Source organism: Gekko japonicus, unplaced genomic scaffold (assembly GCF_001447785.1).
Source record: "Gekko japonicus isolate JY-2015 unplaced genomic scaffold, Gekko_japonicus_V1.1 scaffold3260, whole genome shotgun sequence".
Taxonomy (NCBI): Eukaryota; Metazoa; Chordata; class Lepidosauria; order Squamata; family Gekkonidae; genus Gekko; species Gekko japonicus.
The window spans coordinates 64,028-80,870 of record NW_015170993.1 but is presented as its reverse complement, the minus strand read 5'-3'; the positions used below and the strand labels follow the sequence as shown (position 1 = coordinate 80,870).

At 40.7% G+C, this 16,843-nt stretch overlaps 1 protein-coding gene across 1 annotated transcript; it reads left to right on the top strand.

Annotated features, from left to right (window-relative positions):
* The first annotated feature begins 1,509 nt into the window (after positions 1–1,509).
* On the top strand, positions 1,510–13,281 carry LOC107116968 (vomeronasal type-2 receptor 26-like). Its single transcript, XM_015419001.1, has 5 exons — positions 1,510–1,676; positions 3,495–3,786; positions 4,970–5,197; positions 9,554–9,680; positions 12,383–13,281. Exons 1-5 carry the CDS (start codon positions 1,510–1,512, stop codon positions 13,279–13,281), a joined length of 1,713 nt encoding a protein of 570 aa, XP_015274487.1.
* The last annotated feature ends 3,562 nt before the right edge of the window (positions 13,282–16,843 follow it).

The following is a 16,843-nucleotide window of genomic DNA, read 5'->3' as shown; positions in this document are numbered from 1 at the left end:
GCTCAGTTTTTTGCCCACCCTACTGCCCTGTTGGTAGTGCAGACACTGGCTGGTTGCCGGTTTAGGGGGCCGGGTAGGAATTTTTTGCCCCTTCCTAATTGGCCTTATGGTGGAGGTGTTTTTGCCTACCCTGTACTGTGGCAGTGGGATTGTTGGGGTGGGGCTGTGTTAGTCAGGTTTGGTCACTTTATAGTTGGGCAGGGTTCTATGCAGATACAGATTGTGGTCTGGTGAGCACCAGCTGACAACCCTTCTTTGGGGTCTAAGGGGTCTTCTGCGTACAGTCCTTGGGCCTTGTGGCCTGGAGCGGGGGAAAGCAGACTGCATTCAGGATTGTCCTCAAAGCCTCCCTTTGAGCCTTGCGGCCTGGGGGATGGGGCTCCAGGGCTGTCTTCCAATTGCTAGATGGCCAGGCATGAGACATATCTGATGGCTCTCAGTCAGGGCAAAGTGGCTCACCCTATGAAACATGGCACGGGAGGGGTCTTCAGACCCCTGGCCTTGACCATACCACAAACTGTGTTGCCCATGCTGGTATTTCCAGTTAATGTCATTTAATAACTTTAGTTAATCCAGTTAATGCCAGTTAATAACTTTAGTTAACCCAGCATTTGTGTCTGCCTCTTTATTCCAGCATGGGGGGCAAAGAAATCATCTGGCCTGTTCGAACTTTGGAGACCACAAATCCTCCTGTTGACTCACCGAGTTTACAGGTGCCCAGAAGCAGTTCTCAGGGGGATGAAATTATCTCCAGCTAAATTGTCAAAATGTCTGATTTCTTCCTAGTTTCCAAGGGATTTCCTGATGCCACTAGCAAGGTAAACAATAAGCACTTCATTTAAGTCGTATGAACCAATGACTTAATCATCAGAACTGCGACTAGAAATAGACATGGCTCAGATGGTCATTTGTATGTCCTTTTTCCCATTCTGTTTTTCAGCAAGTTTCCTTAAGAAGTTGCCCACATATGTTGTTTCTTTTTTAAAAAATCACTTCTATGTATAATATTGGGCCTTATTCCTCATCTTTGGGCAATACTTCATTTCTGGTTTCTTGATCTGAAGAAAACCTCACAAATGAAAAATCTGTTAGCTAACAGCCACACTCGGTGCAATACAAATGCTGCACTTTGAAATTAATGATCAAGTCTCCTCTAATATGATAGGACATTTGATTTTTACTCTCAAATCACAAAATGAACAAAATCTTTTAAGACCTCTTCATATTTGTTTCATCTATTGATCTATTTTGCACATCAAAGCACTGCTGGGAAATGTATTCTAATTGAGGAGCAGCAGGAAGACATTTCCCTTAATTGGGGGGGAGGATTGTTTTTAAGCAGTGAACCAATAAAGTTCATCAGCCACATGAGGAACGAAGAGGTAAAAAGTGATGTGATATAATATGGTGGATGGAGAAGTGGAAGTCTGTAGCTGGAAGGGAAGTCTTTTCATAGAGATGCTTCTGGTATTGATACTGCTGCTGCTGCCCTGCCGTATAGTATGTAGGATGTCTTCCATTAACTGCTCCATATGTGATGATCCCTTTCCTATTCCTCACAACTTTTATCAACCAGGGGAGCTTCTTATTGGTGAGATCGCTGCTCAAGTTGCTTTCTTAAATAACCCTCCATCATTCATGGAACACCCTGCATGTATGGTGATCGATCAACCTATGTAAGGATTTTGTTTTTCTTTCTCTAACTTAATCTGATCATTGTACTCAGGCAGTGAGTAAGTAAACACAGAGTTACTTTTCATTCAATTTTATTTGCTTCAGGTATACCCTACCTTTCTCCCTAATGGGAACCAAAAGTGGTTTGCATTGCTTTTCTCTCTTCCTTTGATTCTTACAACCGCCCTGTGAGGTAGGTTTGGTTGAGGATATATGATTCACCCAAAGTACCATAGCAAGCTTTCATGGTATAGTGAGAATTCAAAATGGGGTCTCCCAGATCCTAGCCCAATACATTAATCACTCTTTCATTTGTCTTTCTATAACTTGCTTGGATCATTGTAGTAAGTATCATCAGTAAGTATCATCAGTAATGATAGATTGTCTTTTCAATTTGAAAAATGACATCCCAGCAAGCTTTGGGATTGCCAATTTTTTTAGTTGACTCTAACAACCAGAGGTGAGCAGAAAGAGGTAAGAAAAGCCAGAAACATGAATCTTATTCACATTGTTTTAAACAATAATCTGGAGTTAAGTCTGTGCTGTAGTCTACACAAACAAACTCCATCTGCTCTCTCTCTGTTGTTAAAAATAATTATCAGAATATATTAAGTGGTACTGTCAGATTTCAAGAAAGGGATCTAACTTTACAGGACTTTAAGGCAACAATGGCAGCCCAACTCAAATGAAGGGTTCATATATGCATTCAAGTGTTTGGTTCCAATATAGAAATCATGCAAGCACCTGTCCTCTCTTCACGGTTTTACAAACCCAGATGTGTTGCTACATCTGTTCTCTGTCTAGAAGTTGGCATAAAGCAGATAGTCACATTTGCCTGGTTAGTCACATTTGCCTGGTTAGTCTCACATCTTAACCTCTCCTCCTCCTCCTCTCTTGGCTTGGCTGCTCTCTGACTGCTTTGAAAATGGTTGAGCCAGTTGTGGACGGCACACAATGAGACTTCTTTGTCTGAGGTTGAAATGAGTCAGGGCTTTAAAAAGTTCATAATATAGGTTTTTAAAAAACAGCCTGAATAACTTGGCTGGAAGCTTCTCGTATCAGCTGAGAAATGAATCTGCTTCCCACTGCATTTGGACTTTATGGCCTTATCACCTCTCACACCTTTGCCAACTGCTTTGATGACTGCCATGTACTCAGTTTCCTGTCTGGGAATATGAACTCTTTTACTCTCACAGTTGCTAAGTACATTTCAGTTGGTCTAGAAACTGAACTTTGAAAAATCTGTGCTAATGCCATTTCTGCTGAGGAATAACCATGAATAAGCCTGAATTGGTATGAAGGCATATAGATTTTAATTTATGTTCCTGCTTCTGTTTTGTAGATCTAACTTTCCTTTTGTCCATTTAAATGCTGGGTCTCTTGTTCCTGTAAACTTTATCTTAATCTTTCTTATATTGTCTGAACACCAATGTGCTGTGTATAATCTTTGAATGAATTGGTGAATGATGTATAAATGGCTGGCAAGCAAGAAAATTAAAGAAATCTGAAGTCCCATGAAAATTTCTCGAGACCAAAACAGATGAGAATTATACCATGTGAAATCAAACCAGTATGAAAATGGCATCCTTGGCAAAGGTAGAGATGGTAACAAACAAACAAAACAGACTACTCTGTACCTCTAAAATTCCTTACATGTCTACAGGCAGTTTTCTCTCCCATGCAACCAAATTTAAAATTTGTATTTATGCAAGTTGCTAAAGGCACAGCTAAAGAAACCAATTCATAAAGTGGACGTTCGGCTAAGAGGATGAACACTGTAAATGCAATTCTGGTTCCTTTCCTAAATATCCTCATTGCAGATCAGTAACAAAAAACTACCAGCACATTTTGGCCTTGGCATTTGCTGTCAAAGAGCTGAATGAGAATCCCAGCTTCTTACAAAACATCAGTTTGGGTTTCTACATCCTCAACAGTTACAACCTTGGAAGGATGACTTTTAAGGCCACCCTCAGCTTACTTTCTGCACAGCAGAAGCTGGTCCCTAACTTCAGCTGTGATAACCTGCAGAAAATTAGAGCTATCATTGGAGGGCTTTTGTTGGAAACCTCTGCTCATATGGCCTCAATTTTGAACATCTACAAGACTCCTCAGGTAAGCTATACACATGGAGACATATAGACTTCAAAATTCTAGCATATCATTGGATATTCTGACTTCATTCATATGAAAAAAATGACAATGTGTTTTCTTTCAGCTCACTCATGGGTCATTTTCCCTTCCAGAAGGTGACGAACAACAATTTTCTTCCATATATCAGATGGTGCCCAAAGAAACCTACCAGTACAGGGGAGTTGTACACTTACTACATCATTTTAGATGGACTTGGATTGGCCTCCTGGCTATGGATGATGACAATGGAAACCGTTTTTTGCAGAGAATACTACCTATTCTCTCTGAGAATAGCATTTGTTTTGCATTCACATACAAATTGCCAAAACTGAGTTACATAAAGGAGTTTGCAGAGTTGATTTTAAAACATATTGAATGGTATCCAGTTCTTATGGACAGAAAAACCAATGTATTTTATGTGTATGGAGAACCTCCAGCCATGATGGCTTTAAGGATCACTCTTTATCTAGCTCCTTTCATTTTATTGCCTCCTCTGGGTAAAGTGTGGATAGTCACATCACACTGGGACTTTGAGTCATTCTCTGTCCAAAGAATTGTAGATACAGAATCCCTCCATGGTGCCCTATCCTTTACAGTCCATTCCAATCAGCCACCTGGATTCCAAGAATTCCTTCAGAGCATAAGACCTTCCTGGGCTGGAGGAGATGGTTTCATTCAGAACTTTTGGGAGCAAGCATTCAGCTGTTCATTGAACCCTGAGCAGGAGGAAATTAAGAAAATCTGCAGTGGGGAGGAGAAACTGGAGAGCCTTCCTGGGACTGTGTTTGAAATGCATATGACTGGCTACAGCTATAATGTCTACAATGCTGTCTATGCTGTGGCCCATGCTTTGAACTATATCCACACACATGGATTCAAATGCAGAAGAATGGTAGAAGGTGGGAGGCTGGATGTTCTCAGTATGCAGCCATGGCAGGTACAGAAATTAGTCAAACCAGTCATCATGTCATCCACAGATAGATGGAACTCTTCTCTTTCTCCTTTCAATTGCACGTTCAATCCACCCACCAACATAGCAAATGCTTACACTTTTTGAAAAATCTTTCTGTGTGTGTGTGTGTGTGGTCTGAAACTTTCTTAACCTGGCTGCAGATTTTTCTGTATTTTACCTTTTCTTTCAGTTTAATTTTCTTTTTCAATCTAGTTACACAACTTTTTAAGGAGAATCTTGTTCAACAATAGTGTCGGTGATACCATACAGTTTGATCAAGATGGAGAATTAGTTACAGTTTTCGATGTTACCAATTGGGTTACTTTCTCAAATGGGTCATTTGCTAGAGTAAAAGTGGGACGACTGGATCCTCATGCCACTCCAGACAAACAGCTGACTCTGAAAGATGATCAAATTGTGTGGCATGGAAACTTCAATCAGGTGAGACATTTGGACTGGTTTTTGATTTTTCTTTTTCAATTTAGGAATGAAAACATATGCTGAAATAAACTTTGTTCTCTTTGTGTGCCTTTTCTTACTATTTTCTAGTAGGTTACAATATTTATTCTCCTTTGAATTAATCTTGAAACCTTCTGTCAACAAAAATAAATAAATAAAAAGATATGGGGTTTTCTAGTGAACGATGACTCATGACGATCGCACCTTATCAAGCTCTGATGGGGTGAGTCGGATCTGGGCGGCAGGGAGGGGGATTGGCTGGTCCCAACCTCCCCATGAAGCTCTGACAGTGGGCTTCTAGCCTGGAGCGCAGAAGGGGCTGCTCCTGAAGTTCCAGCTTGGGGGCACAGTGCTCCTTTTTGCTCTGATAGGTCCCGCTGTCCCGAGCGCTGTTCCCTCTAAGCTGAGTTAGTGTGAGCTAGCTCAGAGTTTTTTAGCCTTCAGTTCACACATTTTTGTCTTAGCTCAGGAAGGATGGCTACAGAGCAAACCAATTTAATGCAGTAGCCAAATCGCTCGCTCACAACTTTAATGCCAGTAACTCACAAAGTAGAATTTTTAGCCGGATTCAGGTGATTAACACCCTTGTCAAAGCGGAATATATCTGAGCTAAGCAGTTACAACATAGTAAAGATCTCAGAACTTTACCTAAGTATAAACAATGTCTCAGTGTGGGAGTAAAATGGCATCCAGAGGCATAGGCTCTACAGGAAATGCCAGCACAACATCACCAGTCACAAGACCAGAAAATACCAGCGAGTTAGCTACTGCAATTTCTGAAGCCATATGCTCTCTGCTGGACCAGCTTATGAACCTCAACCAAAAATTCGACACTTTACAGAAAGAGCTCAAGGAAGCTGCAGTTAAATCAGAGAAGTCAGCCAAAAAGATAAAAAGGTTGAAATTAAAACCAACGAAATAGACCAGAGAATGGACAAAGTGGGAAAAGAAAGAACTTCTGAAAAGCAACAACTTCTAATGCTACAAATGGAAAGATCATCTTTCACCTTGAGATTTCAAAGGGTGCCAAAGAAAAAAGATGAGAACTTAAAAGAAATTATAAGCAAAGCAATGTCCCCCTTAATCAGTAACAAACCTGAATTAATACAAGCAGATATTGATATGATCTACAGAACTTATTCAGAGTTTGTAAAAAAAAGATCTCCCAGGGGAAATGTTTGTAAAATTTGCAAAAAGATCAATAAGAGACTCAATACTTAAAGCATCTACAGCGACAACAGTCAAAATTCAAGAAAAGTAGATAAAAATATTGAAAGATGCCTTGACCTGGGCTGACCAGGGTCAAGTGAGGGGGGAAGCAGTACAGAAATATTACATAATTCCTCCAAAAGATCAATGTCCAATACAGATGGATTTTTCCAGAAGGACTTATATTCAACTTTAAGGAGAAGAAGGAAAAGATTGACTCTCTATTAAAAGCAGAACTCTTTTGTAAACAGCAACAATCTTCAACCAAACAAAGAAATGGAGCAGAGGAAGAAAAGGCAACAGAAAAAAAAACAGTGAACAACAGAAATCCGATACGGATAGTTCATAGTCTTTGGGTGAAATCTTTGGCTCTGACTCAAATTCGTATTTAGGAGCTGCGGCCCCTAAATCTTTTAAAGTAAATCTCCCCTGGCAAAAGAAGAAGAAAACCAAAGCTAAGAAGAAATCTAAGTGAAGATCTGAGATTATCTATGTTGACATTTAATTTACTTATATTCTCAACCAGATGTGATGTAATATCAAAAATGTCTTTATGTTATTTCTATTTAAACAGTTTTATTAGATTTTAAAGAATTGAATGTAATTTTTAGCATGTAGAGCTTTTGATTAGCCTATCAAAGGTTCTTGGTACTCTCTTTGTAGTTTTAGTTTTGTAGGGTATAGTTTTTGTCACTGGAGAAGACCCTGATGCTGGGAAAGATTGAAGGTCAAAGAAGATGGAGACGGCAAAGGATGAGATGGTTAGACAGTGTCATAGATGCAACGAACATGAAGCTGAGCAAAATTCAGAGGATAGCAGAAGACAGGAAGGCCTGGCGTGATCTGGTCCATGGGGTCGCGAAGAGTCAGACTCGACTGTGCGACTGAACAAGAACAACAAAAGAAAGAAAAGCAATAAAAAGTATATAAAACAATAAATCAGTATGAGAGATCAGCAAAACAATCTTAGATACAGGTATTATAAACCATGGTAAATTCCTCTGATTCTTTTCAGAATTGCAGTGAGATCCTGGCAAACTATGTGGCCTGCTGAATTTATTTAGGAATTCAGCCACTTTATTTGAGACAAGGGTCAAGGAACAGGGAATACCCAACTAAAGCATATACAAGCACTTTTTATTATTTGATTAATGAATACCATTGGTACTATCTCAGAGCTACTCTGTAGCCAGCTGTTATCTTCAGTGGCAGAAAACAGAACTTGCACATTACTTTCTCCTATTTCCCACGTTAAGATACTAGTGAACTGCTATCATAAAACAATTCTCCCTCATTTACAGGATTGTGGAGAATGGAAATACCTTACAATGTAGAAATTCCTAAATTCCCAGTTTAATTTTTTTTTAACATAACCTTCAGCTATTCAGATTTGTGCTTCGTGGTCCAGTTCCATTTGAAGGTAATATACTCTGAAAAAGGGGGATGGGGTTGACATAATTGTCATTTCTGTTCTGAGATTACTGATTTCTTGTTCTCAAGTCTAGTTTGCACAGAATTCTGTATCTGAAAAATTTGGAAGATGAAGAACCTTTGTCACACCTTTGCCAGGCATCCTGGGAACTCTACATTGAACACAATCCCATATGGTGCTTTTGAAGAAATGCATTGTCTCTTGGAGGGTTGGCAAGCAGCAAAAGCCTTCCCTGTGCATTTTACCAGGGTTTTTTTGACTCTAGTCAGAGGAGGAAGTCCATTCACTGGTACACCAACTCACCTCCTTACAAATGCTAATGAATCCAGCAGGAAAGGCAATGGTACGATAAGCATTCCCCCTTTCTCTCCCCTCTTCAGGCAAAGAGCAGAGAGTTGGAGGTGTAAAATGGTAGAGAGGCTTCAGGAAGTGGCCTCTAGAGACAATGGGAAAAGAAGCCTTGACCTGGGCTGACCAGGGTCAAGTGAGGGGGGAGACAGAGATTTAATAAAACTTCCTTGCAGGGGGAAGCAGTTTTTTTTCCCCCCTTGGGATACTAAGCTGAACAGACTTCTTGTCTGAGGTGGGGAGCAGGCAGCCATTTTGGGCCATGTCGCTGGCCTAAAGAGCTGGGAGAAACCTTTAAGAAAATGATAGATCTTTAGAGAACTACAACACCTAAGATAAAGAGCCTGTCCTATATTTTACCATCAGATAAGGCACGTATAGCTGAGAGGGACAGAAGATTTCTTTTGTTCTTCCTTGCTTCAGTCTGATGCGGTGCTACAAATATGCTTGTAAGCATTTTCTTTTAAATAAATATTTTAAACTGTTGATGGGAGGAGTGGTTCTCAGTACCACATTGGCCCCCCACTGTTTCAGATATGCTATTTTTAAAAAGTGAGACCCAGGAAGGGGGAAAGGCATGCAGTGGGTAACTGGCTGTTCCCCCAGGGGTGCACAAAGCAGTAAACTATCCTCGTGGTAGCCAGGTGCTGGGTTGGTGGGAGACATAGAGGTGAGGCCTCTGAGCTAGGAAGGGAAGCTGAGGGTCCTGATCCCCTCAGTGGGAAATCCCTATTTTGATCAGGTTCTGATGGTGGTGGTGGCTACATGAGAGTAAAAAGGGAAAGGCCCTTTAGGGAGATGGAAACCCCCTAGGAGGGCAGGGCAGAAATGGGGCCTATAGGCCAGAGCAGGCAGATTCTGCTACAGTGCTGGTAGACTGTACCGTCAAGTTGCAGTTGTCTTGAGTGACCCCACAGAATTTTCAAGGGAAGATATGAACAGAGATGGTTTACCATCGACTGACTTTTTGTAGCAACCCTGGGGTTCCCTGGTGGTTTCTCATTCAAGAAGTAACCATGTCCTACCATCCAAATCATACTAGCCTGAGGTGCATATACATTGTTCAAATATCCTTTATTTTTAATTGCTTATTTTCATCTAAATATTTACACTTTCTGTCGTACCAAAAGTAGAACGTGATGGTTACCATTTCTGCTTTGTGTATTTTCACTGATCACAGATCAGTCACCAAGCTAGTGCCAATCATGACAGAAAGCCTCCTGCTTTGTACTTAGTGCAAATCTGGTCTTTCTGATGTCATCATTTCTTGCCAAAAAAACATTTATGGTAGGCCACCAATTATCAAAAAACAATTACTTGATGCTAACCCCCTTTCAATTGATGGACAGGTGCTTCCCATTTCTGTCTGCAATGACCAATGCCAGCCTGGCTATAGCAAGACAAAGAAGGAGGGAAAGAAATTTTGCTGCTATAGTTGTACTCGATGTTCAGAAGGGATGATCTCTGAGCAGAAAGGTAGGAGGCACACTGTAAAACATTCTTTTTTATGAAATAGATTTTTATTGTGAAACTTTATATCTTTGAGTAACTGGAAACCTATACCTTTCTGTGAAATAGATTTTTATTAAGTTTTTAAAATGCACAGAAATGGGGAAGGGGAAAGAACAAAAGTAATAATTTTCTGCATATAACTTTCCTCTACTTATCATTTCATGTTATACAAAGATAGACTGTGAGGTTTTAAAAGTTCATAAAAGCTTCTTAATATTATGATATTAGGAAGTTCATATCTTTATATTTCTCTCTTATCCAGTTATAAAATGGAGTCCATAGTCCAACAAAGTCTTCTTCCAATTGCCCTACTGTAAAACATTCTTGTCTAACTGCTAGATGATTAATTAATTAATTAATTAAAATCTTCCTAGCTCTGCTCAGCTACCATTTGGTATGCAAAAAAAAAGGGAGAAGAAAGGTTTTCATGGAAAAGAATGAAAATTCAGCAGCTCTGGAATGCTGGGAATACTGATGATGCTTAAAGGCCCTCAAAAATGCCAATAATTATTTATTCATCCAACCATTTATATCCTGCCTTTCCCCAAGGTTCAAAGTGGTTTGTAATAATAGTCCTCAGCTAAAGCCAAAAATAAAATAATCAGTCTGGCGCCCCCATGATGGCCCCATGCTCTAGGGGAGAGTCTAGCTCACCTAGTGAGTGAGCCGGCCCTGGCCTTTATACAAAGCTGGAGCCGTGATGGGAAAACCTGGTGCTCTACTTGATGCCAGATGGGCCACTCTAATTGGTGGGCAGCCAACAGATGGCTGCCTTACTGCTGTAGTTTCAGTTAGGCACAGCTCCATATTTCTTGCAAGTTGGAATTACCAGGAGAGGTAATTCTGACTTGCAAGAGATATGGAGCTGTGCCTATTTGGAATATTTTGATTGGGACCTCACTTGTACATGTGTATTCATTTTATGTTAATGAAGACTTTCCTGATTTACCTGACAAAGGAATAGATCTGAAACACTTATTATATTATCTGGAACGGCATTGTTTCCACTTGGAACAGATCTTATTTACTACAAGCCACAATATATAGTTGTTTGGACTTCAAATCAAAGATGTGTGATATTCATATAAACATTTTTTTTCTGAAGGAAGTCTGCTGCTTTCGAGATATGCTGTGACTTATTTTGGGTTTGAGTTTGTTATCACCCACTTTTGGATACTTGTTCTTTATTATGTTTGTGATACTACAATAATATATATATGAGTTTGGCATTTTTATTGACCTTGCTTTCTGGATAATTATTGTTGCATTTGTCTAGCGTGCTTTGACTACAGATTTGTTTGTGATTTCATTAGTCTTTTTTCTGTAGCCTCCCTTCTTGTTACCAGTGACCACTGTAGTTGGCATATAGGCACATATGGAAGAAGATGGTCCTTTAAATATGTGAGTCCCAGGACATGAAGGTCTTATGAACAGCACCTTGAACTGAACTAAGAAACAAACTGGCAGCCAACATAGCTTTTTCACGTATGTTCTCAGCAGCTATCCCCAAATAATAGTCCAGCTGACACATTCTGGACCAGTTGCAGTTTCTGGGTTATCTTGAGAGCAGATATATGTAGACTGCAATGCAAAGATATGGAAACCTCTTTTCCATGCATATCCATCATAGCCCTAAAGACACCTCTCCCCCAAAGAACTAATAAAGTTGAAAATTTAGACAATCTGATTATGGCCACGGAAGCCTCTGCCAGCTCAATTCTTATTGGGAAACCCAATGTAACTAAAGTAAGAGTTGTTCAGGTTCTTATGACTCATCCTAGATCCTTGAATCTGAAGGACCATTCATTTCCTTAATTCCCATCTCCTTCCACCTTCCTGCCATCCCATACAGCTTTTAATGATGTTGGGGCTTGTGGTTCCTGTGGATCACAAGGGTTGATATGGCCTTTCTTACAGATAGACACAGAGTCACTTTGTGGGTAGAATGAGAGATTGTCTACATCTCTCCCAGCCTCCCACTTCTATGTGGCTTTCCAAGTGAATGTTACAGTAGAATCAGATATACAAATAGAGCCTTCTATAAAGTGTTCTCCTCACAGTGTGTTGTGTAAAGGGAAGGAAGGCAGACTCTTGATGGCAATGCATTGGATGTCAGACAGAATACCACCAACAGTGCTAAATATAGCATCAGCTAAAGCCATGATCATATATGTGCTGAGAAGAAAGCAGAAGTAAATTAAGCTATTCTCTAGCTCATGTGAAAAAATATATCTTCCAGATCTCAAAATAGTTTCTTTGTTCTTCAGACATGGAAGCTTTTGACAAATGTCTACATGTTTACTATCCCATCCTGAATCACTGCATTCCCATGGTTGCAAGCTACCTCTCCTACAAATTGAATTTAGCAATCATCTTAGCTATGCAATGCTATCACAGAAACAAATATCCATCTGCATCCTTTTTCCAAATGTAGACCTCAGAACAAGAGGAAGGATGGAGTGAAAGAGACCCTTCCCGTGCTTGCATTGTCTGAAAGGCTGTCTACCTAGCAAGACATGAGCACCATTAGTTATACCATTGCCCCTAACAATTGACATGGAAATAGTGAAAGAGGGGGGAAAGAGGAGGAGGAAGAAAGGAGCTGCAGTATTTTCTAGCTTGTGTATATCATGGTCACCTAGATAATGGTCTTTTTATGCCTTCAGATATGGATGCCTGTGTCAAATGTCCAGATGATCATTATCCCAACAAAGGCCATAATGAATGCACCCCCAAGCTCACAAGCTACCTTTCCTACAGAGAGACTTTAGGGATCATCTTAATCCTGATGGCTGCATCTTTCTCTCTGGTCACACTGTTTGTGCTTGGAACCTTCCTGAAATACAAGGACACTCCCATTGTCAAAGCCAACAACCGAAGCCTCACCTATGTTCTCCTAATCTCTCTCCTGCTTTGTTTCCTCAACACCTTGCTCTTCATTGGACAGCCAGGGGAGGTGACTTGCCTTCTGCGCCAAACTACTTTTGGCATCATCTTCAGTGTGTCCCTTTCCAGCATGCTGGCCAAAAGCATTACTGTGGTTGTGGCCTTTGAAGCTACCAGACCAGGATCTCGTATGAGGAACTGGGTAGGCAACAAAATGGCACACTCTATTGTCCTTTCTGGGTCCTTTATTCAAATACTGATTTGTACTCTTTGGCTAAGTACTTGTCCTCCATTCCCAGATAAGGATATGCATTCATTGCCAGGGGAAATCATACTGGAATGTAAAGAGGGCTCTGCTACCATGTTTTACTCTGTCCTTGGCTATCTGGGCTTTCTGTCCATTGTCAGCTTCACTGTGGCTTTTCTATCCAGGAAGTTACCAGACAGTTTCAATGAAGCCAAGTTCATTACTTTCAGCATATTGGTCTTTTGCAGTGTTTGGTTATCCTTTGTTCCAACTTATTTGAGTTCCAAGGGGAAATACATGTTGGCTGTGCATATCTTCTCTATCTTGGCCTCCAGTGCTGGCTTACTGAGTTGCATCTTTTTCCCAAAATGCTACATCATTTTGCTGAGACCCAATATGAACAGTCGGGAGCAGCTATTAAAGAAAGTGTGAAAAATTCAGCCTTCTTTCTTGAAAGCAAAATTTTGGCTGAGTGTGTAAAAAAAAAGTCTCTGTTATTACTTCCTTATTGCGTAGTGCCACCGGTCAGAACCCTGGTCCAGTAGTTTGGTGGCAGTTTAGATTCAAGAAAAAATAGCAAGAGCAACCATAGTTTTAACTCAGGGAAAGTTTTCATGTAGATGAAGCTGTAAAGGGCTTTTAAAAAGAGCCAGTGTGGTGTAGTGACTAATAGCAGCAGAGTGTAATCTGGAGAACTGGGTTTGATTACCCACATCTCCACATGCAGCCAGCTGGGTGACCTTGAGTCAGTCACAGTTCTCTCAGAGCTGTTCTCTCAAGACCAGTTTTTTCAGAGCTCCCTCAGCCCCACCTACCTGTTTTCTGTTGTGGGATCAGAAGGGAAGGAAATTGTAAGCCACTCTGAGACTCCAAATGAAGGGTGGGGTATAAATCCAACTCCTCCTCCTCCTCCTCCTCTTCTCCCTCTCCCTCTTCTCCTTCTGCTGCCCCTGCTGCTGCTTGTAACATTTTTTCCCCCTTCACACTGTATCATAAACTTGCTCTCTATTTTTCTGAGCACTGTAGGACCCCTGAATCAGGACTTCAATTTATGCTGGGGACTCAACGTTAATCAGGTAGCATGCTCACATATCCTGAGTCTCCTTTGTTTCCCCAGGCTAACGGGCTCAGCTTAGGAGAGACGAGGAGGGCACACGAACAGTCTCTACTGCCCAGAGATTCATTCAGACTCCCGGTTCATAAAACATAATGGTTTATTTGGAGTGATTAAAACAAATAGGGGGAGTTTACAAAATAAAATAGACAATAGACAAAACCTAACCCTAACTATGCTAGCTACTCTAAATAAATGGTTTGTTGTTCCTTTCTCCCTGGAACTCCACCTCCGTTTTGGCTCGGCTACTTGCTTCAGGGTTTGCTCAGCCAAAGCTTGCTTGCTTGCAGACACTTGCAGTCTTCTAAGCAGCCCCTTCACCTGGACTATACCTCATGGTGAGCAGTTCAGGAAGATTCTTGCCAAGGCTCTTGACTTCTTCAAGGCCACGTGCAGCATTCCTGGCATTCATCACGCTGTCGCCTTCAGTCTCCTTGCTTGCTTGGAATGCGTAGTCCTGTGTATTCAGGCAAGTTCATGAGTCTTCCTTCATTCCTCCATCATGATTAATTCTGCCTCTAGGACTGGATCTTTATTCTTTGATTCCCCAATCCCCATCCCGGACTAATTAGGGATTGCTGCCTTAACCCAGCTGTTTCACATTTACTTGGATTACAGAACGTACTGATTCTGGCTACACTGATTCTGCAAGTCAGTATCTCTGGCATGACACACTGTTTATTTCTTGTTTAGCAGTCTCACAACTACCACTGTGGATGTGTGGTTTATCTGTTTGTTTATTAAGCTTTATTTTACTTTTATTAGAGTACTAAACATACAGAGATTAAACTCAGAAATAAAATGTACAACAAATAGTACTATGTATACAGAAATTAAACCCAGAGATGGAATATAAAATAAAGACCCTCTTTGACAAAATGAGTCCACCATTGCATTATTAGTTTTCAAATCAGTTCAATCTGTTGTATGTTCTTCCCATTCCTTAAAGCCATCTATTTGGTCATTTGGTAGGTCTCTGGACATTTTTGCCTCCATTCTTGGATAGTGGGAGCTGATTCCTGTTTTCAGTGCTTTGCCAGCCCGATTCTAGCAGCCATGAGAAGATGTAAAATTACTTTTAGAAACTGTTGGCACACAATCAGATAGGTGTCAGTTGTCAAAGAGAAATTAGTTACAAAGCCCACCTTCAATGCATCTGAACAAGACTGTCAATCATTTTTTGCATGTATACAAGTACACAACAGGAGGTATGAGAGTTATGACAAGTAGTGTCCAAAAAGCAAAGAACTCTGTTAGAGGAGAGATGATCACTCTTCTGTGGTGGTAGTTCAATTCCCCAATGTTGGGGGATCTTATACTGGCATGGTCTAAGCCAGTTAGTCACACCAACACGCAGGAGGCAGAGTAGCTAGACAAAAAAAAACCCCTTACTAATAAAGGGAACACTCTCAGCTCAGTGTCAAGCTGAAGAGTTCAATTGAATAACATTGTTACATCTTTTATACCCTCTGACGATGCTCCCATCATGATATGTCATGACCTCCCCTATGACATCAGCCAGGCATGCTCAGTTGAGTTTTCTTTGTTTAAGATATGGAGCATGCGTACTCGTAATCTCTTTGCCCAGGATTTTTGGACATGAGCAAAAAGGTTAGCACGCACAACCCAAGTTGTCATCACATTTACTAAATGCAGCTTTTGATAAATGTTGCAAACTCGTGTTCTCAGACATTTTCAGACTTTCATTTGAAACATGGACCCATGAAAAAAACTCTGTGTACATTGTTGCTGTTAGGCCAAACAAAGGAATCTTTTACTTTATACAAGGGTGCTCTCATGTCTGCATACCTCCCTAAAATGTTATTTATTTGTTATAATTTCAGAAGAAAGACTCATTGCTACATGACCACAGATGTTCCATCTATAATAATATGCATTTTAGAAGATCCAGACTTGTAACATTAAAATGTGTCTGAATGGTCAACTCTACACAAGCTTATTGTTCTATTGCATTCTATAGCCCCTTCTCTTCTTGAGGCTTCATGCTCCACACTTACTTTAAAAACTACAATTGCTATATGGTTAACCCTGCCCTTTGAATTACCCAAACCCAGCATTACCAATGAAGTCTTGTGTTATATTGAGTGATACAAGGTCATTCCTAGCTCCATCAGAGGCCCAAATGGATTTCCCCTTGTGAAGAATGTTTTATTATACTACAGTACATTGATACAACTGGAGACAAAAGAAGTCAGAATGATTCCAAATGCTCAGGTTTAGTCTTCACTGAGCCTCCTGTACTATTTGGGGGATAACTCTGAATGTTGAATTTGTAGTACGAATCTTGTTCACATAGCTTTGATACCGGTGTAACAGGCTGGATTCACCACCACCTCCCTGGCCAGAGTAACCCCTCCGGGGTTATTCTAGGCTAGGCCAGAGTAACTCCAGGGGGGTGAATCTGGCCTGTTACACCAGCATCACAGCACAACCAAACCTTTAAACCTCATATCTGGAAACATAATTCAAATTTGTCTCACTAAATAGTCTTAGGGAAGCCAATAATCTGGCAGGCTCAGTCCCCACTGTGGCAACTGAAGACTCCTTTTCTAACCATCTGAACAATACACCACACTGAATCTCCACAAAAAGAATCTGTGTATCTGAAAAGTGTTTTCTACTAAGGAAATATAAAGTGGGTAAATGCCAATGGTTCCAAATGGAAACACTCACTGATTTTTTAAACTGTTTTATATTATAACTAAGAGTAATGCCCGTTGTGGGAAGAAATACAACGAGATCTAGAACAAAGCTCCAGATGAGTGTCCCGACTGTGGCTGGTGGGGCGCCAGAGGGAAGCGGAAAATGGAGGGAGGCAAGCCATGTTTCTTTCCTTCTGCTTAGCTATAAGGCAGGGCT